This window comes from Camelina sativa, chromosome 11 (assembly GCF_000633955.1).
Source record: "Camelina sativa cultivar DH55 chromosome 11, Cs, whole genome shotgun sequence".
Classification (NCBI taxonomy): domain Eukaryota; kingdom Viridiplantae; phylum Streptophyta; class Magnoliopsida; order Brassicales; family Brassicaceae; genus Camelina; species Camelina sativa.
Window position 1 is genome coordinate 38,294,467 of NC_025695.1, and position 23,358 is coordinate 38,317,824.

At 39.1% G+C, this 23,358-nt stretch overlaps 1 protein-coding gene across 1 annotated transcript; it reads right to left on the reverse strand.

Annotated features, from left to right (window-relative positions):
• LOC104725475 (ferric reduction oxidase 7, chloroplastic-like) lies at positions 18,452-21,953 on the reverse strand. The gene is made up of 9 exons (XM_010444141.2): positions 21,566-21,953; positions 21,391-21,487; positions 21,015-21,212; positions 20,685-20,919; positions 20,191-20,518; positions 19,818-20,097; positions 19,479-19,734; positions 18,940-19,387; positions 18,452-18,832 (listed from the first exon to the last, which is right to left on the reverse strand). Exons 1-9 carry the CDS (start codon positions 21,792-21,794, stop codon positions 18,663-18,665), a joined length of 2,241 nt encoding a protein of 746 aa, XP_010442443.1. The 5' UTR covers positions 21,795-21,953; the 3' UTR covers positions 18,452-18,662.

Below are 23,358 nucleotides of genomic sequence, written 5' to 3' on the forward strand. Positions count from 1 at the left end.
AAGTTAGCGAAAAAAGAGAGAGCAGAGAGTGTTCTTGGGAGATTTGGGAGATATAAGGCTGTTCTTGAGAGATCTGAAGCTAGGAAGGTGTTAAAAGCTTGCTAGGAAGGTTGGATTCGTCGTGGTTGGTCAGAACTTCCTGCAAAGAGGTGAGTGCATGACCATGACTGATCTAAGCCTGGGATTTCCTTTGTCTTGCTTGTTTTGTGTTGTTTGTGGTGTTTTCTTGCTTGTTATGGTTGCTATAGGTTTCCTAGGGATTCATATGGTGTTGGGAATAAGTTTTGGACGAATTGGAGGTGATGGGAAGCGAGATTCGACTCTCGGCTTCGAGCGGATTGCATCTGCAGAGTCAGTGTCGATCAACACCAGGTGGGTGTCAGTCGACACCATGGAACAACATCGATTGACACTGTGGGGTAGTGTCGGTCGACGCCAATGCCAGTGTCGGTCGACACTTGGCTGGTGTCGGTCGACACCTCCCTTCCAGCAAGACGATCTTGTTTTCCTGGTTTGCATGTTTTGTTTGTTATTGTTTGGACATTGGTATCTCAGTTGCTTGTGTGTATAGCCCAGTAGATAAGAAGATTGTCTCACTAAGTATTTGTGATAATACTTACGCATCTCAATTTTTGTTTGTGGTGTGCAGGTATGTGGCGTGGAATCATGGCGATGAGGAGGAGGATTATCTAGGGTCTCGGTTATGTGTTGTTGGTTTTGCTTATGTTTAGTAATGTTGGAACCTGGTTTAGTAGCCTGCTAGGTTGTTGGTTATAATGGTTAGGAAATTTTTTGTTGTTAGTATGTTTTTGTTGTGCATATTGATTGTTGTTGGTTTATTGATGGTTCGTGGATTGATGGTTAATTAAGTAGTATGAGATGCTTAATTATATATATTGTATTAAAAAAATGGGTCGGATCGTTTCATTCTTTTAAATGTGAAGACAAGATGGAATTCAACTTACCTCATGTTAGAACAAGCTCCAAAGTTTAGACTGGCATTTGAGAAGATGGAGGCTGAAGATAAACCGTACAATGATTATTTTCAGGAAAAGGTGGATGGAAAGAAAAGGATTGGACCACCAATCAGAGATCATTGGGATGAAGTGGACAGGTTGGTTCAGATTCTGATCATATTTTACAAGTCTACAATGGTTCTTTGAGAACTAGTGTTGCCTCTCATAAAATCTCCAATGAGATAGTCAAACCATTAGGGCATTAAGTGTTAGTTTAGGAGTTGAGTAAGGATTGCAGAAGAAAGCTTCAGCTATGTTAGCTAAGTTAGGGAAGTATTGAGATCCATTTGGGGATAAGGTGGAAATGAACAAATTGTTGATAGTGGCTATTGTTTTTGATCCTAGGAAGAAGATGAGTTATTTGAAGCTCTGTTTTGATACACTCTACTTCCAAAATACTGCAGAGGCTACTCATCTTTATGATTCAGTCTACATGATCTTGAAGGATCTTTATGATGAGTATAGTGATTAAAACTAGTAGTGGATCAGGTCATCTTCTCAATCTCAGTCTCAATCACAACAAGGACTAGGAGGATATTAGCCTTAGGAGCAAGTTGGAAGTTGATTTACTGAGAGAACAGTTCTTGGTAATGGTATTGGCTATGAAACAATGGACAGTGTATGGAATGAGATTGTTATGGAAACAGGAATTCACAATTCAGCTTATGAGTTGGAGATTTACTTGAAAGATAATGTGGAGAAACCAAATATTGTAAGTGGCTTAGAGTATGATTTGCTATCATAGTGGAAAGTCAATAGTGGAAAGTTTCCAGCTCTATCTCTAATTGCTAAGGATATACTTGCTATGCAAGTGTCATTAGTAGCTTCAGAATCTGCATTCAGCACAAGTGGAAGAGTTTTAAATTCATGTAGAAGTTGTTTGACAGATTACACGATTGAAGTCTTGATGTGTACTGAGCAATGGTTAAAATGTGAAGTTCATATCAATGAAAAAGGAGTCTCAACCATTCAACATATGCATGATGAAATAAATATGCAACATGAGCTTATGAGAGGTAATTATCAATTCTAATAGTTCTGATTTCTAAGTTATACTTCACAAAATATGATTTCTGTTTTCTAACCTTGTTTTGTTTATGTTCTTTGATAGAGTTTGAACCTGGTTTCATTGTCAAAGGCTGAAAGATCAGTAGAGTGACTGATATGTCTATATTTTGTCTCTGCTTAGCATGTATTTGTCATGCATTTAGCTAGGATAACTAGTCGTTTAACATCAATTTCTAGCCTTTTTTGTATACTTTGCATATTTAGGTAGTTCTTGCATCATCCTTGCATACATAATGCATTTCGGAGTATTTCAGGTATCTAGGAGACGTTAGGAACACATCGTCCGAGACGCTGTTTGAGTCGCCATTCGAGTCCACGTCCTTTGAGTTGACCCAACACCATTCGAGTCCATGTCCTTCGAGTCGACCCAACACCATAGGAGTCCACCACTCGAGCCACTCTTGAGCACCACTCGAGTCATCACTCGAGCCACTGTTTGAGGGATTCAGCTTTCAACGTCTTCATCAAAGTTGTAGAGAATTGAATCATATTTCCAATACCGTTTATTTCAAGACAATCAGAGGTGTAGTTCAGAAGTTATCATCGTTTTAGTGGATGCGTATACACCCAGCTCGAGCCAAAACCACTCTGGATCGAGCCGTTCCACTCGATTGGGATTTAGCTTTCGACGTCTTCCTCAAAGTTGTAGTGAATTGAGTCATCTTTCCAACATCTTTTATTCAAGTCAATCGGAAGCGTGGTTCAAGTGTTATCACCGTTTTAGTTGATACATATACACCTAGCTCGAGTCGCATCACCTCCACTCGACCCAACTCGAGTGACATCACCTCAACTCGACCCAGCTCGAGTCGCATCATCTCCACTCGACCCACCTCGAGTATTATGACCTCGACTCGATCCATTCCACTCGACCGCACCCCAGGGAGAGACGACACGCGACTCAACCGCACATGTTTGGTTTCACACGCTTCAGGAGATTCCCGAACCGACGCTATATCTTGTCGTTTTAAGTTTTAGGGATTCACATGTTTTTACTATATATACATTTTGTTAAGTCTTGGTTTGGGACATCATATCTTTTATCTCGTTTTCTTTTCTAAGGTTTGACCTAGCAACCAAAAAACGCTCAGAGACTTGTAATCCGACATCTCCAAGTTTATTCAGTTTTTGCACTTGATTTCTTCTACAAAGTTGTTCTTCTCATTTCTATCTATCTACTATGATTTGTTCAATGTTTTCTGGATTTGTATCTTTGGTGATGATTTCCGGATCTGAGTAGTGTTAAGGTTCTTGGGGATGGGATAGACTAGGTGGAGGATCTTAGGATGTAGGGTGTTTAAGCTTTGATTTGTATGATTCCCTTCTGGACTAGTGTTAGAATTACAAGTTTATCTCTGATCAATTGGAACTAGGTCCGAGACATTTCCACACCCAAAATGTGTTTGATGAAATGTTTGACCAACTAGTGCCAGAGACTTACGTTCCTAGCCTAAGAGATTAGTTGTCTAGGATATTTGTTGACGTGAATGAACTTGTTTGTCATGCCTACTCGACCATGTTTCTCAAGCGAGAGCTAGGTATGGAAGTGGTTGAGTCTGAGTAGCCTTTGCCAAGAGATTGGATTAGCTAAGTTGTGATGTTCATTGTTTAGGAATAGTTTGCTTGTCGTATGTTAAACACTCTGTAGACTAGGAGACTCCACCGACATCAATTACTCCCATCCTTAGGACTTCTGTCTCCCTGATTTTTATTGCATTCCTGAGACTGTTTCTTATCTTGCGGTTTTGTTCATGCTTAGACTCGTTTTTGTTTTTACTCTTGTTTACTTCTTGTCATACATTTTCGTATCTAATTCTGTAGTTCATTTCCGTTTTTGCATTTTCATCATTCTAGGATTGTTAGACAAACACTCTTTTTATATTGACTTGACTTGTGATTTCTTGATTGCATCTTGATTGCTAGCAACATCCCATTTGGATTGACACCTTAAGTACTACAACACATAAGGTTAATTGAACCTATTAGGACACACAAAAATCTTAGTATCAATTTGGCGTCGTTGCCATTTGGGATACGTTTTGCTACATTTAAGATTTCAAGTTTTGCAAGATTAAGTTCTATTACACTTATCATTCTGAGTACTGACTTGTTTTGGTTGTCTTCTTGTTTGTTTTGCATCTCAGAAACCTGTTATTGCAACATTGCATGCACACCAGATCAAGAAGACATCAGAACCTCCTTCCTGCTATCGACGACATCAGTCAGTTACAAAGAACACGACAAGTTTGTTAACTCACTGATCATCCCGCACCAGTCACTATGGAACAACCGAATGGACCAAATCCGGGACCGCGAAACATTGGTGTTGGGGATGCACCGAACACTCATACTCAGCATGCTGGAATCGTCCCTCCCGCCGTGCAGAACAACAACTTTGAAATCAAAGGCAGTCTGATCTCCATGATCCAGGGAAACAAGTTTCATAGGTTGCCTATGGAAGATCCACTAGACCATTTGGACGAGTTCGACCGTTTGTGCAGTCTTACCAAGATCAACGGCGTGAGTGAGGATGGTTACAAGTTGCGCCTCTTCCCATTCTCCCTGGGAGACAAAGCTCATCAATGGGAGAAAAACCTTCCCAAGGGATCAATCACCACTTGGGATGGTTGTAAGAAAGCATTCTTGGCCAATTTCTTCTCCAACTCGAGAACAACACGTCTCAGGAATGAGATTTCTAGCTTTACTCAGAAAAGCTCTGAATCATTCTGTGAAGCCTGGGAGCGTTTCAAGGGTTACCACAGCCAGTGTCCACACCATGGTTTCAGCAACGAGTCACTGCTAAGCACTCTATACCGTGGTGTACTTCCAAAAATTTGCATGCTGCTTGACACTGCTTCTAACGGTAACTTCCTGAACAAAGACGTTGATGAAGGATGACAACTGGTTGAGAATCTTGCCTAGTGTGACGGCAACTACAATGAAGACTATGACCGCACAGTTCGCGGCGACGTTGGGTCTGAGGAGAAGTACAAGAGGGACCTTAAGAATGTCAATGACAAGCTTGACCGCCTCTTGCTAAGTCAGCAGCAGCCTGTCCATTTCGTAGCTGAGGATGACCCTTTCCAATTTCTAGATAGGGAGGGTGAGCAGACTGAGGAAATCAGCTATGTCCAGAATCAGGGTGGGTACAACAAAGGTTACCACCCCTACAAGACGAACCCCAATTTGTCTTACCGAAGTAACAATGTTGCTAATCCACAGGATCAGGTGTACCCTCCTCAGCAGCACCAACAAGGTCAGCAAAAACCTTTTGTGCCTTACAATCAGGGATTCGTACCCAAACAACAATTCCACCTAGGTTACCAAGCTCCCTCAGGACCACCGCCAGGATTCCGCCCTCAACCAGTTCAGCCTACTCCGGCCCCAGATCAAGAAATGAAGCAAATGATGCAACAACTTCTTCAGGGTCAAGCTAGCGGATCTATGAATACTGCTAAGAAGTTTGCTGACCTTAGTCAAAGGATGGAATGTTCATACAATGATCTGAACGTCAAATTTGAAGCTCTGAATTCGAAGATAAGGTATATGGAAGGCCAATCCGCTTCTACTTCTGCACCAAAGCCTGGCCAATTCCCAGGGAAAATTGTTCAGAACCCTAAGGAGTTCGCCAATGCCATTACGCTGAGAAGTTGGAAAACATTGCCTCCCAGCCAAGGAGTACTAGACGTCACTGCGGACAGTGAGGACTTAGATGGGGAGGCTTTTGTTCAAGATGAAACTCAGACCAAGGATCCAGTCGAAGCAGTCAAAGATCCAGTCGAGCCAGTGAAGCAGTCCGAACCTGAAGCAGTTAAGGAAGCTGTTGTTTCTGATGACAAACCTGCGAGGTTCATACCTCCACCATACAAGCCTCCTCTACCATTCCCAGTGAGGTTTAAGAAATACAAAGCTATGTTCGAACAACAAGTCAAGGAGATTGAGTTGAGGATGCCATTGCTGGATGCATTCGCACTTGTTCCTCACTACCAAAAATTCCTCAAGGACCTAGTAATGGAGAGATCAAAAGAGATTCAAGGTATGGTGGTACTGAGTCTCGAATGCAGTGCAATCATTCAGAAGAATATTGTACCCAAGAAGCTCAAAGATCCTGGATCATTCACTCTACCTTGCTCCCTTGGACCTATGTCTTTTGATAGGTGTCTATGTGATCTTGGCGCTTCGGTTAATCTGATGCCACTCTCTATTGCTACGAGGTTGGGTTTTACAAGGTTCAAGGGTTGCGACATCTCTCTCATCCTTGCAGATAGATCAGTGAGACTTCCAAATGGTATTTTAGAAGACTTACCCGTCAGGATCAGAGACGTGGAAGTGCCAACCGACTTTGTGGTTATGGAGATGAAGAACTAAAAGATCCTCTGATCTTAGGAAGACCGTTCTTGGCGACTGCTAGAGCCATCATTGATGTCAGAAATGGCAAGATTGATCTCAATCTGGGCGACGACTTCATTATGAGGTTTGACATCAAAGATACCTTGAAGAAGCCAACGATAGGAGGACAAGTCTTCTACATTGAAGAGATGGATAAATTGGTTGATGAGTTGTTGGAGGAATTAGCTGAGGAGGATCATCTCAAGACTGCTTTGACCAAGAGTGGAGAAGAAGGATTCCTGCATGACGAGACCACTTGTTACAAGAATCTGCTAGACTCCCATAGAGAAACGGATGGACCAGAGGAATTCGAGCAGCTATCTGACGCAGAGGAGGTATGTGGAGTTGAGACAGAGAGTTCAGAACATGATATCTCCCACTCGACCAATGTCAAGACCCGACTCGAGACACCGACATCCCGCTCGATCAAGTCGCACCCCTCCCACTCGACCGTGATCATTCCAGACTCCCATGCTAACGACTGGTCGGAACTGAAAGCTCCAAAGGTAGAACTCAAAACTCTCCCTTCCGGGCTTAGGTATGTTTTTCTGGGAACAAATTCTACTTATCCTGTCATAGGGTTGCTAGTAACTGATAGAAAGACTATAGGTTATTCTTTAGATGATATCAAGGGAATCTCACCTAGTCTTTGCACACATAGGATCAATCTTGAAAATGAGTCTTATGCTAGCATTGAACCCCAAAGGAGATTGAATCCTAACCTGAAGGAAGTAGTAAAGAAAGAAATCTTAAAACTGCTTGATGTTGGAGTTATCTATCCTATCTCTGATAGTACTTGGGTATCTCCAGTGCACTGTGTACCTAAGAAGGGAGGCATAACTGTGATCAAAAGCGAAAAAATGAGTTAATCCCAACTAGAACCATCACAGGACATAGGATGTGCATTGATTATAGGAAGTTGAATGCTGTTTCTAGGAAGGATCATTTTCCTCTGTCCTTCATTGATCAAATGTTGGAAAGATTAGCTAGTCACCCCTATTATTGTTTCCTTGATGGGTATAATGGATTCTTCCAAATCCTTATCCACCCAAATAATCAGGAAAAGACAACCTTCACTTGTCCTTATTTCACTTTTGCCTACAGACGCATGCCATTTGGTTTGTGCAATGCTCCTGCCACCTTTCAAAAGTGTATGACGTCAATTTTTTCATATCTGATTGAGGAGTCAGTGGAAGTGTTTATGGACGATTCTCTGTATACGGTTCCACTTTCTTCTCCTGTTTGTTGAATCTGTGCAGGGTATTGACGCGATGTGAGGAGACGAACCTGGTGCTGAACTGGGAGAAGTGCCACTTCATGGTTGAAGAAGGGATCGTTCTGGGACACAAGATTTCTGAAAGAGGAATTGAGGTTGACAAAGCAAAGATTGAGGTCATGGTTCATCTTCAACCGCCAAAGACAGTGAAAGACATCAAAAGTTTTCTTGGGCATGCTGGGTTTTACAGGAGATTCATCAAAGACTTCTCAAAAATTGTAAGACCATTGACAAGGTTGCTATGCAAGGAGGTTGAGTTCGAATTTAATGCAGCATGTTTGGAAGCTTTCAGCAAGATCAAGGAGGCCTTGGTTTCGGCACCCATAGTTCAAGCTCCGAATTGGGATCATCCGTTTGAGATTATGTGTGACGCGTCAGACTTCGCAGTTGGAGCAGTTCTGTGACAGCGTATTGACAAGAAGCTTCATGTCATCTACTACGCGAGTCGTACCTTGGACGAGACTCAAGGAAGGTATGCTACCACAGAGAAGGAACTCCTAGCAGTTGTGTTAGCATTCGAAAAATTCAGGAGTTATCTTGTGGGTTCGAAGGTCATAGTGTATACCGATCATGCTGCTCTGAGACACATTAACTAGAAGAAGGATACCAAACCAAGACTGTTGAGATGGATTCTGCTTCTTCAGGAGTTTGACATGGAGATTGTTGACAAGAAAGGCATAGAAATGGAGTTGCGGACCATCTGTCAAGAATGAGAATTAAAGATGTTGTACCCATAGATGATTCAATGCTTGAGGAACAACTTCTGGACCCCCAGGTTTGTGAGCAGATGCATGACACAGAGCTTGACAACCTCAGAATCAGATGCATGTCGATCACTTCTGAGACTGCACCATGGTATGCAGATGTCGTGAATTACAAGGTTTGTGGAGAAGTTCCTGATGACATGGATCCCTACAGGAAGAAAAAGTTTTTCAAGTAGGTCAACCACTACTTCTGGGATGAATCCTATCTGTACAAAAGAGGTTCTGATGGTCTGTTCAGAAGATGCATAAATGAGGGGAAGTGTAGGGAGTGCTTGAACATTATCACGGTTCTACCTATGGAGGTCACTTCGCCACATTCAAGACAGCTTAGAAGGTTCTTCAAGCGGGTCTCTGGTGGACAACTTTGTTCAAAGACGCTCACAGTTTCATCACCAAGTGTGATGCTTGTCAGAGGATGGGCAACATCACAAGGAGGAACGAGATGCCTAGAACCCGATCCTGGAAGTGGAGATATTTGATGTTTGGGGTATAGACTTCATGGGACCTTTCAACCCTCCATCTAATGGTAATGTCTATATTCTGGTAGCAGTTGATTACGTCTCTAAGTGGGTTGAAGCCATCACCAGTCCCACCAATGTTCACAAGGTTGTTCTGAAACTGTTCAAAAGCATAATTTTTCCAAGGTATGGGATACCCAGAGCAGTGATCAGTGATGGTGGAACTCACTTCTTCAACAAGGTGTTTGAGAGTATGCTGAGAAAGTATGGTGTCAAGCACAAGGTGTCTACTGCGTATCACCCTCAGACCAGCGGACAGGTTGAAGTCTCGAACAAGTAGATGAAGGGTATTCTGTTAAGGATTGTTGGAGTTTCAAAGAAAGATTGGTCTGTCAAGTTGGACGAGACTCTCTGGGCGTACAGAACAACATTCAAAACGCCAATATGACGAACACCATTTCAGTTGATCTATGGTAAAGCATGTCATCTCCCTGTGGAGGTTGAGAACAAGGCACTTTGGGCTATCAAGTTGCTGAACTTGGATATTGACACGGCTCAGGCTAAGCGGACTCTAGACATCCACGAGTTGGAAGAAATAAGCCTTGATGCTTATGAGAGTTCCAATATTTACAAGGAAAGGACAAAAAATTTTCATGACAAGAAGATTATTGTCAAGGAGCTCAAGGCTGGAGATCAGGTTCTGCTGTTCAATTCAAGACTTAAGTTATTTCCTGGAAAGCTTAAGTCTAGGTGGTCTGGACCTTTTGAAGTCAAGGAAGTTCTGCCATTCGGAGCAATCACTCTTCTGAACAAGGATGGTAGTGAATTCACTGTAAATGGTCAGAGAGTCAAGAAATATCTAGCTGATCAAGTCCGACCAGATGGGTCTTCTGTGTTCCTCTATGAACCCCAGAAGGCATAAAAACCTGAAAAGTCAAGCTAGGGACTTTAAACAAGCTCACTTGGGAGGAAGTCCCAAAGGTATCACTGTAAATATTTTTTTTTAGGATCCTTTTGTTTTTGGTTTTCTTGTGTTCAGAATCCACAGAAGGGAGTATGAGAAATAGAAAAGGAAAAATGAAAGTAGCAGTCAAAAGATTACATCCAGCCCACTCGACCAGGAAGCTTAACACGCGCGAAATGCGACTCGACCCATCCGGCGATACCAGCTTGTTACACGACTCGACCGACGCCACTCGATCCTCTGTTCTGAAGTATCCCGCTCGAGTCAACTCTACTCACTCGACCAGTCTAACTTGAGTCGACCATCTCCCACTCGACCGACAAGCTCAACACACGTCCCATCGTCGCTGCTGTTCGTCACCCACGACCAGTTCTGACTTGATCCTTCCGAAGCTTTAGTCGCAGTCCCGGAGAATAAACACGCATCTGTCACCCTTTGACTCCCCTCGTTGTTACACCACACGAGCTGAACGGCTCGACCACCGGATCATCCACCTCGCTCGAGTCGACGTGCGTCCACTCGACCCACATCGACCTGCTCTCCACTCGAGCTGCACGAAGATCCACTCGCGTATTATCACGGCGCTGCGACTCGACCGGACCATCTAACCTAAGTCGATGACATGCAGTGCGACGAGCAGCAGAACGTTTATCAGAACACGCAAACGGTTGAGCAGCAAGTCGACCAAGCAGCTTAGGCCACTCCCGCGGATCCCGAACAAGGTGAAGGACAGAGCCAGTATCACGCACCAATCCTTGGGCGAGCACGGACTCCTTCTTCTACTACTGAGGTACTCCCACCTTCCCTTTGTTTATACTATTTCATTCATGCATTGTTTTTGTTGTGATTCTCAAATCCTTCTGCAAATTTTTTTTACACAAGAGACTGTGTAATTTAAGTTTGAGGGAGGGTTTGAGATGATGTATCTGATGTGGTTTTTTGTGGTTCATTTTCAAAATTTTGCATCATATCATGTTTGAGTCTGCATTCATCTATTTGCATAGAAAAACCATAAAATTTTGAAAAATTTCGAAAATTTCCACAAAAACAGAGTGTTCATGTAGTTTGCACTTGCATATTAGGATTGAGTCTAGTGTCATTCATATAGGGTTGTTGCATTTAGCATATGGGTTGATGATGATTGTAACCTTGGTAGCATTCTGAATTCAATATGATAAGATCAAGGCCCTTGTTATTAGCTCTTTGATGCATGTTGATTGAATTTGAAAATGTAAGATTGAAGCATGTTTTGAATTGACATCACTCCCTATCTATCTGAACATAATCCTGACTTGCGATTATCTTGTTATGCATTGAAGTCGAACTCATGGATACCATATACATACTTGGATTGTCTTTCACATTTTACCACCCTTGTCAATCCAAGTAGCTGATTTCCATCTTTGGAACAGTTCCCCGCACCCTTGACCAACGCTTCTTTCAAGCCAATGGTATTCTTGAGTGTCTGGCCTTTTCCGAGTTGAGCTTGTTAGAAAGTGTTAGGTTCTAACCGACAAGAGTAGGATCCTGTGTAGTTCTAGTTCGCGTTATCCGAACTAGTAGGACTAGGGGAGAACTCGATTTTGGGTATTGGGTATGGATTTGTGCAGAAAAGAAAAGGGTAGAAAGTCTTAAGGAGGGGGATTTGTTTTCAAAGTTTACAAGTCTAGTAAAGGATTTGGGTTGAGCAAAGTAAAAAGAGTTATTGGTTCTGGGCATAAAGTAAAAGGTTAGACAAAGAAAAGAAAGTAAAATGTTTAAGATGTCTAGAGTCCTTGGAAGAAAAGAAAAGGAACCATAGTGATCATAAAGATTTCCCAACTCGCTAGAGTGAAAAGAAGTGAACTCCTCCTAAGACTAAGTGAAAAGAGTTTGGGATGATGTTTCTGATGAAGGGTAGAGATAGGACCAACTTCTGGGTTAGAATGTTAGGACTGAGTTTCTTTGGGGACCCTGGGGTAGACAGGGCACTGCTCTTGTATGTATCAGTTGGTTTCAACATTTAGCCTTCTTTTGAGCTTAACTCCTTTTCGTGTGAGAACCTTATTCTGTATTGAAAAATTCACTTGAGAAGGAGACCATCTTCGTCTTTGACCTTTCGCCCTAGCCAAATGAGTTCAATGACATTGCATAGCTTGATTCATGGTTCTCTGTTAATAAATGTTAAAGGGGGTGATTGATAGGATTGCATGTGTAGATTAAATAAACAAAATTTCTTTACCATGCATCATAGAACTAAAAACAAGGACCTTGATTCTAACTACTTTATCCAGCATGTTTTAGGTTCTGAGACCCCATCTTCACACCTCTTCTCCATACGTTGGTCTTGAGCGTTTGCTTGAGGGCAGGCAAAGAATAAGTTTGGGGGAGTTGATATGTCTATATTTTGTCTCTGCTTAGCATGTATTTGTCAAGAATTTAGCTAGGATAACTAGTCGTTTTGCATCAATTTCTAGCCTCTTTTGTAAACTTAGCATATTTAGGTAGTTCTTGCATCATCCTTGCATACATTGTGCATTTCGGAGTATTTCAGATATCTAGGAGACTTCAGGAACACATCATCTGAGACGCTGTTCGAGTCGCCATTCGAGTCCACGTCCTTTGATTTGACCCAACACCATTCGAGTCCACGTCCTTCGAGTCGACCCAACACCATTCGAGTCCACCATTCGAGCCACTCTCGAGTCACCACTCGAGTCATCACTCCAACCACCGGTTGAGGGATTCAGCTTTCAGCATCTTCATCAAAGTTGTAGAGAATTGAATCTTCTTTCCAATGCCGTTTATTTCAAGACAATCGGAGGTGTAGTTCAAAATTTATCATCGTTTTAGTGGATCCGTATACACCCAGCTCGAACCAAAACCACTCTGGATCGAGCCGTTCCACTCAAGTGGGATTTAGCTTTCGACGTAGTCATCAAAGTTGTAGGGAATTGAGTCATATTTCCAACACCGTTTATTTCAAGTCAATCGGAGGCGTGGTTCAAGAGTTATTACCGTTTTATTGGATACATATATATCCAGCTCGAGTCGCATCACCTCCACTCGACGCAGCTCGAGTCGCATCACCTCCACTCGACCCACCTCGAGTAGTATGACCTCGACTCGATCCATTCCACTTGATCCATTCCACTCGACCGCACCCGAGGGAGAGACAACACGCGACTCGACCGCACATGTTTGGTTTCACATGCTTCAGGAGATTCCCGAACCGACGCTCTATCTTGTCGTTTTAAGTTTTAGGGATTCACATGTTTTTACTATATATACATTTTGTTAAGTCTTGGTTTGGGACATCTTATCTTTTGTCTCGTTTTCTTTTCTAAGGTTTGACCTAGCAACAAAAAAACGCTCTGAGACTTGTAATCCGACATCTCCGAGTTTATTCAGTTTTTGCACTTGATTTCTTCTACAAAGTTGTTCTTCTCATTTCTATCTATCTACTATGGTTTGTTCAATGTTTTCTGGATTTGTATCTTTGGTGATGATTTCCGGATCTGAGTAGTGTTAAGGTTCTTGGGGATTGGATAGACTAGGTGGAGGATCTTAGGATGTAGGGTGTTTAAGATTTGATTTGTATGATTTCCTTCTGTACTAGTGTTAGAATTATAAGTTTCTCTCTGATCAATTGGAACTAGGTCCGAGACATTTCCACACCCAAAAGGTGTTTGATGAAATGTCTGACCAACTAGTGCCAGAGACTTACGTTCTTAACCTAAGAGATTAGTTGTCTATGATGTTTGTTGACGTGAACGAACTTGTTTGTCATGCTTGCTCGACCATGTTTCTCTAGCGAGAGCTAGGTATGGAAGTGGTTGAGTCTAAGTAGCCTTTGCCAAGAGATTGGATTAGCTAAGTTGTGATGTTCATTGTTTAGGGATAGTTTGCTTGTCGTATGTTAAACACTCTGTAGACTAGGAGACTCCACCGACATCAATTACTCCCATCCTTAGGACTTCTTTCTCCCTGATTTTTATTGCATTCCTGAGACTGTTTCTTATCTTGTGGTTTTGTTCATGCTTAGACTCGTTTTCGTTTTTACTCTTGTTTACTTCTTGTCATACATTTTCGTTTCTAATTCTGTATTTCATTTCCGTTTTTGCATTTTCATCATTCTAGGATTGTTAGACAAACACTCTTTTATATTGGCTTGACTTGTGATTTCTTGATTGCATCTTGATTGCTAGCAACATCCCATTTGGATTGATACCTTAAATACTACAACACATAAGATTAATTGAACTTGGTAGGACACACAAAAATCTTAGTATCAATCACTGATACTATTCTCGTAGACGAGGTTATAGTGTAGATAATATTCTCGTAATTATTCTCATATTAAATATGATATCCAAATATTGAAAGTAACCATTTGTGGGTTTTGTTAGTTTAGGATAGTGGTTTCTTGATTTAGGAAAAATTTAGTAACCTTATGATAAATTTGGCGAGGAAATATTTGGTAAAGATTTGGTAAAAATATGATACATTAGAAAATAATTACGAATGATTTTTATAACATAAATATGGATAGTTGCCTAAATTATAGGAACTATAAATATTTGGGTAAAGATTTTTTTTTAAAAGAAAACATGATCAAATACCCGATCAGTTTTTGGTTTGTTTAATAACCGGATGAAGATTGGTTACATGCTTATAATTGTTTTTATTAAATGGTTTTAGTGATTCCCGCAGAAGTTTGGTTAGACTTAGACATGATATTGGCTTAAAACCGGATGATCCATATACTATCTTACGAGTTTTTCTCACCCGTATTTGGTTTTTAATTTTGGGTTATTTTCATTTAATTTTTTTAAATTGACTTGATCCATTGTCTATTTTGTATTTCTCTTTTACTTATATAGGGATTAGCTTATGAAAAGATCATTTATTCGTAAATGTATTATAGACTCACTGTGTTACAAAAGTTACATGAAATAAGATAGAGCTCAAACGATACTAATACAATTCATTAAGATACACTAGACTTAGCTTAACTATACTAAATTAGCAACAGCAAAAAAATAGTAATTATTAAAATGTTCCATATCACAACAAAACGAAATTACCAAATCAAAATTTTGTGTTGCAAATTGTGGTGTAAATATATAATCGTTTAAATTGATATTTGGCTGATTTTTATATTTACAATTTTGTAATAATCATATTAACTGTATGTGAAATATGAAGTTGGCTTCCTAAAATTTTTGTATAGCGAATTAGATATTACATATGCATATGAAAATCAATGTCATAAAACAACGACAACAAAATCTATGTAAACAAAATTTTAGAAAAGCCACTTAACCGGCAACCATATCGTAAAGACGAAAACTATACCAACTATTTTTCTAACAATATTGGGATTTAATGTTATATGTAGACCTACGTAAATATAACATCGAACATAAGCATAATTTAATATATAAAAAAGTATATGGCAGATGTGAAAATGGGAATGACGAATGGGCACACCTTCCTAGTTATGCATGGCTGGATACGTAAAGCTTTTCAAAAATAGGAGTTCTAACCCAAAAATAATGTGATAGAAACTATTTTAAAACGATACGCATTATTTTAGTGCCGCCCATTTATACAAACGTCGTTTCTGTACTGTTTATAATGCGGTTTACTTGTTTCCAACCAATATAATGCATGGTTCGATTCCTAGCTAGTTGACTCTTGTTTTAGGACATTTAAAATGAAAACACTTTAAGAAATAGCAAATTCATTATCATTTTAAATAACAATTCATCTGTTAATGATATAGGTTTATATCTGCAATCAAAATTAAATTAAAATTGTTTGAATCTTTTAGATACATTAGCAATTATATTATTGTCCGAAGATGTTTTGATTTCTCTTTAATTGTTGTTTGCGACTGTTTTGCATATTTTGATAANTTCCTCGTTATGCATGGCTGGATACGTAAAGCTTTTCAAAAATAGGAGTTCTAACCCAAAAATAATGTGATAGAAACTATTTTAAAACGATACGCATTATTTTAGTGCCGCCCATTTATACAAACGTCGTTTCTGTACTGTTTATAATGCGGTTTACTTGTTTCCAACCAATATAATGCATGGTTCGATTCCTAGCTAGTTGACTCTTGTTTTAGGACATTTAAAATGAAAACACTTTAAGAAATAGCAAATTCATTATCATTTTAAATAACAATTCATCTGTTAATGATATAGGTTTATATCTGCAATCAAAATTAAATTAAAATTGTTTGAATCTTTTAGATACATTAGCAATTATATTATTGTCCGAAGATGTTTTGATTTCTCTTTAATTGTTGTTTGCGACTGTTTTGCATATTTTGATAAATACTTTTGAGCGTGAAAATGCAATGAATGCTTCATCTAAATATACATATATCAATTCATTAACTATATGCAATTTTGTTTTGCTTAGACACATATATCAACAAATGCTTCATCTAAATAGTTGGAAGACTTGTTTCAGTAGCTTCTCCTGCAACATCATCCCCTCGAAGAACATCACACGTCCATATCATCGAAACATGATCATTGTGGAGACGGATAAAAGAACATAAGCACTCAGCCCAAAGATGTTCTTCTACACATGGTAATTGAGGAGTAAGAGAAGGTCATTTTCATTTTCTAGGGAGTCTGTTTGTATGAGAAGTTTGAAAAACGCAATTTATGTAACATAAAAATAGGAATAAAAAGGAGACTGACCATTTCCAAAGCTCCTCTAATGACTCCACTTACGACATTACAGTAGTAAAGACCTTGGCAAGTATTGGGAAGTCCTCCAAGATTATACTTGCGCAACAATTAAAGTGATGAGGTCGAGGGAAGTAGGGCTCCTATTGACTAAAGATTGGTTTAGTGATTGGGCACACAATTCCTTTACGGTGTAGAACCGGTTTCCACTTTTCCTGACGCAAGGTCGGGGTCTTTACGAATAGGACAAATATACATCAACCCATTAAAGGATGAGGTTCTAGTTCGCCATTCCTATTATTTATAGGGCAGCAAGTCTCATATGCACCCCAGCTTGTCACTGATGCAGTGACCCCTAAGAACATCTTGGACCCCACCTGTGTAATAAGGCAAAACATGTTACTGCTTCTCAATATATACCATTAAACCAGATGAGATATCTACCGGACATTAAACACTATGCTCTAGACTAAACTCAGATTAAACAATTACGGTTTGGTATGTGACTTGTTTTGCGGCTTCGTAGTGAAATCCTTAAACAAAGACTATAGAGTTACCAAAGTCATTGACACATTTATATCCCTTGATGAAACCTAACACTCTCTCATCATAGTGAAATCATGGGATCCACACAAGAGATCCATAGACAAATACCCACATCATCATGTTCTCACGTTAATGTTGTATAAGGACAAAATATAAGCATAAGTCAGAAATCATGTTTTTTTGGAGGGAAAATAGCCAGAAAAATAGGACCAACATGTAAAGACAAGTCAAGTGCTAAACACACATATGCAGTTAACAATTAAGAAAAATGACAAATGGACCAGCATTCGAAATGTTAGTTACTCTTTTAATGTCAACAGATAAGCGATAAAGACCCAAATCAATACCAATGAGGCTACTTGGAACCCAGTTTTCTCTTCTTGTAAACCCAGTTTTTGAATATACCCTAATCATAAACCCTTAAAGAACCTCAATTGTAACATACGATAATAATTTTAAACAAATCACATCATATCTATTTTTCTGGATCAATCTATTGTACTAAGAATTGCTACACAAACATATTAGAAAAAAATCTAGGAAATGAGAATGAATAGACAGAGGATTATTGAAGTTTAACACAAGCATTGAGGACGACGTGAGTGACTGAGAACTAATACAAAAAGAGGCTAACAAATCGGAGTTTACCATCCATCTCTCAATTCTCAAATCGGAGAAGATGTAGCAAAGATGAAAATTTCTGTTTATTACTTCCGTTTCTTCTGACCAAATTTGTTACCTAGCAACTCAAAGTAGATCATGCTCTTACCAGAATAAATCAAGCACAAGGCAATGTGAATCGATTCTCATCGGAGAAGAAAGCATAATATGCTTTAAATCAAATTAGAAATCGAATAAGAAAGCAGAAGATGAAATTGAGTCATCATGAAATAGATTTTCATCGGAGAGAAGAAGTATTATGCTCTAGCTTAAGAAGATTTTTATGCTTTCAAATTGCAGCGTTAGAAAGAAGAAGTTGGAATCGAGATATTTAGTGATTTTCATGGACGACAATTTTTGTTTATGTTCGAGCTTGGCAATTTTTTGGGTGAGCTGTATTAATTCTTATATTTTGATAGGCTATTGATTTTAATTGATGTGTCACCTCCAGAATTGTTCTCGATTCAACGACTAATGATTTTTTAAAATATGAATATATCTCAATTTATAAAGAAAAATCCAAAAAAATAATAATAATAAATAATATGCCCAGCTATGTAATTTTATGCCTTATCAGCTTGCATTTAATTATATTTTATATGTCCCCAATGTACAAATGAATACCAGTAGAAGATGCATGCTCATACATTTTGATTACTTGTTCTTATACATAAAAAATTGAAAGATAAAAACATACACATATCAACCATAGCTGTTTCTTTAATACATACAGACTGCGATTATCTAAAGGGTACCCTTATCTAAACTATACAGATATACTTTTACTTCACATTATCATATAATGTTCTTGCCTCTTGAAAGCTTAACTAGCCTAGAGATCGAAACTGTGGCTGTTGAAGTGGAAGAGAGGATGATTCGCCGATCGACAGATGCTATGTGACCGTATCTCTTTGGCTACGGTCACCTGAAGAGCCGCTGGACCGCATACTATCACTCCAACATCCACACTTCCCCATTTCCCATTCAACGACTCAAATATCTCTGCAATCACAAGATAGTAACGTTATTTTTTTTGTAATCTAAATGTATAAAACTGTAATCTTAATCTACTAATCTATAAACCGTAATCTGAATCTTCAAAACTGTACCTCTAAAATCCGGTCTGGTGCCATAACGCATCGTGGTGTAACTCTGGACATCTTCTGCTATCTCCAAGCCTTTGAGCTCTTCTGCAGATGGATTATGGGGTTCTTCTACATTCAAAGCTACGTTGTCATTGCCATTTGCTTCCACTTGACTGGTTTTGTGACCCCAGCGATGCCAGAAAATAACCACAAGACCTCCAAAAATCAGCACACTTGCAACCATACAAACAAGAAACAGAAGTCCCCTGTACCACCATGTCGTTATGTTGTATTTGTTTATGTAAAAGATGTCCAACAACGTGATCATTGCAATAAACCCAATGGTGGAAACAACTAGGTACAGTCCAGACCATATGTTATCCCCTGTACCTACTAGAACCGACATGGGACACCCGTTGGTTTGTTTTGGCTTGACAGAAGGATGCACCACCTTGTGAACCATCCCATCTTCCTGTTATAACCATGAAACAAAGCAGAGATCAACAAACTAAATAAGACCCATTGCAGATACCAAAAAATCTTATACATGTAATTAGACTTACCAAGAGAGCCTCGGATTGTCGTGTGACATAGATGTGAATTTCAAGGTTTAGTTTCTTAAAGAAGGAAGGGCAAATGGAAGGTATATCAATTGCTGAGAGAATAGAGAGCTCGTCTGAGTTTTTAATGGCCCAGACAACTAAAACCTTACTCGGTAAACAAGGTTTCCCATCTCTTTTACGGTGTAGGATATCACTTAAGATGGCAAAAAATGGCGTGATCCCGATTCCTCCTGCTACTAAGATCAGGTTCTCATACCTGCACGCAGCAATAAACCTTTCTTGAGTCAAGCTAAAGCTTATTGCATTGAAACAGTTCAAGTAGACTTAAAAACGCATTACCCTAAGTGGTATGGAGATTCATGGCCATAAGGTCCCTCCACACAAGTTGTGATTTTGGGATATGACTGAGGAGAAATGAGCTGGTCTTGATTCTCTGCCTCATATATATTTGACAACTGGTCCCTAAGCTTTGCAGTCCATCCACCAAGAGCCTTTATGAGAACCGTAACATGATGGTCCCCATCTAAAGGGCTTGATGAAACACTGAAAGGATGCCATTGTAGGCCTGATAGTTCCCTCACTTGAAGAAAGATAAAGCTAAGCGCATTGTATCGCATATCTGGTTATAAAAAAATCGGAGAGGAACGAAGTCAGTAAAATGCTTTTAGATTAGAGAGGTAAATGGCAGAGAGAGATTAAACAGAGTTGTTACTTGGTGGTTTCGAAAGGACTAGTTGGAGAGTTCCACAGGGTAGACTCTTTGCAGAGATTACATCTACAGTCCTTCTGGATTGGCAGAACCTCAAGAAACGGTCAAGAATGAAAAGAAATATTCCTCCAGAAACTATACTGAACAAGAATTCACCAACGTGAAGTGCCAAGAAGACCACAAAGACAATGTATAGTTGATGGGTGTAGAAGAAGAGCTCAAAGTAAAGCTTTCTCACGGTGTGAAGCGACGTGACCCACATCAGTAAACCAGCCACTAGAGTAATAACTCCAGGTAAATTAGCAATTCCATTAGCTTCCCATTCAAATAACTGAGAGGAATAAGTAGTGATAATTAAACTTTAATATAGAACACAGTAAAAAATATAAATAAGACTGTGTGTGTGATAACATCATCTCAAAACCTATTGGTATTATTATTCAATAAACTAGGCCTTACTATCATGTCAAGATTAGATGATGTTAGAGAAACCTTACACTCTTTAAAAGTTGACCTTGAATGGTCCATCCAACAACGTAACAGAGGCCATGTAAGGTGAAGAAAGCCATAATGGTATGACCAAGCCAAACATGATATCTTGTAGCATGCTCGAAAGGGATATCGATAAGACGGAGAAGAACTGAACCTCTGGAGATTGGAAGAAACAAAAACACCATACCCAACAATCCAATCATTCCAAAACGCATACCCGTTACCTCCAGCAGAAAAACCCTGAACACACACAACACAAATAATGATTGGTATGAGACAAAAAAAAAAAAAAAAACAAAGCTGAAACAAAAAAGAAGGAAATGAGTTAAAAGAACCTTTTTTCGACAGGAAGCACATGGAATAATTCAACAAGGCTGAGGTTCCTCAAGGCATAAGCATATATAGCCCAGAGGAAGAAAACAAAGAAGACCAAAATCCCAAGAAACTCAGCTGCAGAAACAACTCCAAATAGTCCATCCACAAGAACAGGAAATGTCCATAGCCTTAACCTTGGGAATTTCGATATCTTCTTCCTTCACAATCACCAAATCACACGTTTATGGAAGAACAGAAACCAAAAAGAATGTAACTTTGTTATCATCAACAATATCATTATACAGTTACTTAAAGGTTTATATTATAATATGCTTTACCACTGTATGTGACATTCAACTCAATGAAATAGTTTAAAGAATCTCAAACCAAACTTACTTGGTGAAGACCTTCTCTTCCCCAGAGATGATGAGATAGAGAGAAGCTAAGACGGAGATAACAAGAATCGGACCACTAAAAATTAGGAACAAGCTTCCTGCAAATTTTAGACAATTATGAGATGGTAAACAATTATCGGAGAAAACAAAGCAAAAGTGATGGTACATAATGTAACCTGTGAGGCCATAGAGACTTTTGGAGGAGAGAGCATTCCATTTTGCGACGAGTTGATCGCCGAGTGTTCCAGGGTACACCAAAAGGAACACAACCCAAGTCACAAATATCACAGACATCACAACTTTCAATACCCATTTCAAAGATGAAGCCACCACGGATGATGATGATGATGATGATGATGATGATGATTGATCATTAGACAAGAGTGGGGTTTTATGTTCATCCATCTTTATTTGAAGATTCTATTTTCTCAATGTTGTGATGAGAGTTGGTTGGCTACAGAAGAAGCATCAGCTTTTAAGGAGAAGAAAATTACAAATATGTTGGGAATAAATTAAAAAAAATTCAAGAGGATATGATTAAGAGAGCCAAGGAAGAAAATTTCTGCACCAGTGAGGTTTAGAGCAAAAGAAAGGAGGGCATTAACATCTAAGAGTAACGTACTTGGGAGGGAGTCTCACCGTTTCATTTCAACCACAGTTTAGGGGGATGGTAACAAGTGCTGACTGATAGTAGATAAGATGGTTATTATGGCGATTGTAATGGTTTGTCTGTTGGACCAGCTGCGTTACTAAAATCACAAGTTAGAAACAAACAGAGTAATCAATACAGCACGAAAGGTACATAGTATACTTTCCACATTTGAGAGATTCATGTGAAATAAGCTTGCAAGGTTTCACAATTGAGTTGTTTCTAGAGCTAGTAAAAGGTTTAAACGCACTAAGCCAAGAAAATAACTATTAATGTGTTAAGTTAGAGGAAAAAAAATCAGATGCGTTGGCTTTAAGTTTCTTTAATAAATCAAATCAAAAGAAGACTTGTTCCAAAGAGCTTTTTTTGGTCTCAAAAAGGGATGAGTACGACAAAAAAAAGGGATGAACATGACCATGACGATCAACTCCCATGATTGATGACTGGCCTACATGAAAGCATAAGCTGATGATATAAGCGTAAGGCTTGGCTTAACAACAAAATAATTTGATGGATAGAGATCAATAGTAGAACATTTAGATACCAAAGATTACCGAGCACTAGTAAAGAAACTGATCGGGACTACTTAACATGCACCAACAACTGAATTCACCACTAGTAGGTTCTCCCAAAGCATAAAAAAAAAACAAAATAAAATGAATTAAAAGAAAAACAAAAAGAAAGAGTAATAGAGGAGGGCATTAACACGTGAGAGTAACGTACTTACGAGAGAGTCTCACCGTTTCATTTCAACCACAATTTAGGGGGATGGTAACAAGTACTGATTAATAGTATAGATAAGATGATTATTATGGCGATTGTAATGGTTTGTCTGTTGCGTTACTCAAAATATCACAAGTTAAAAACAAATAGAGTAATCAATGCAGTACGAAAGGAACATGATATACGTTCCATATTGGAGAGATTCAAGTGAATTAAGCTTGCAAGGTTTTACAATTGAGTTGTTTCTAAAGCTAGTAAAAGGTTTAAAGGCACTAAGCCAAGAAAAATAACTATTAATGTGTTAACCATTTTCCAAGACTAATTAACTAGCTAGTTAGAGGAAAAAAAATCAGATGCATTGGCTTAAAGTTTCTTTAATAAATCAAATTAAAAGAAGAAACCAGATGCATTGGCTTAAAGTTTCTTTAATAAATCAAATTAACTAGAGCTTTTCTTTTTGTCTAAAAAAAGGATGACCATGACGAAACAACTCCCATGACTGATGACTGGCCTACATGAAAGCATAAGCTGATGATATAAGCGTAAGGCTTTGGCTTAATAACAAAATAATTTGATGGATAGAGTCATAGAGATCAT

Coding starts and splice junctions, on each gene's coding strand:
- LOC104725475 (XM_010444141.2), bottom strand. CDS start 21,794: ATGGATGAACATAAAACCCCACTCTTGTCTAATGATCAATCATCATCA. Junction 21,213..21,390: donor GAAGAGAAGGTCTTCACCAA/GTAAGTTTGGTT, acceptor GTGATTGTGAAG/GAAGAAGATATCGAAATTCC. Junction 20,519..20,684: donor AAGGTCAACTTTTAAAGAGT/GTAAGGTTTCTC, acceptor TATTCCTCTCAG/TTATTTGAATGGGAAGCTAA.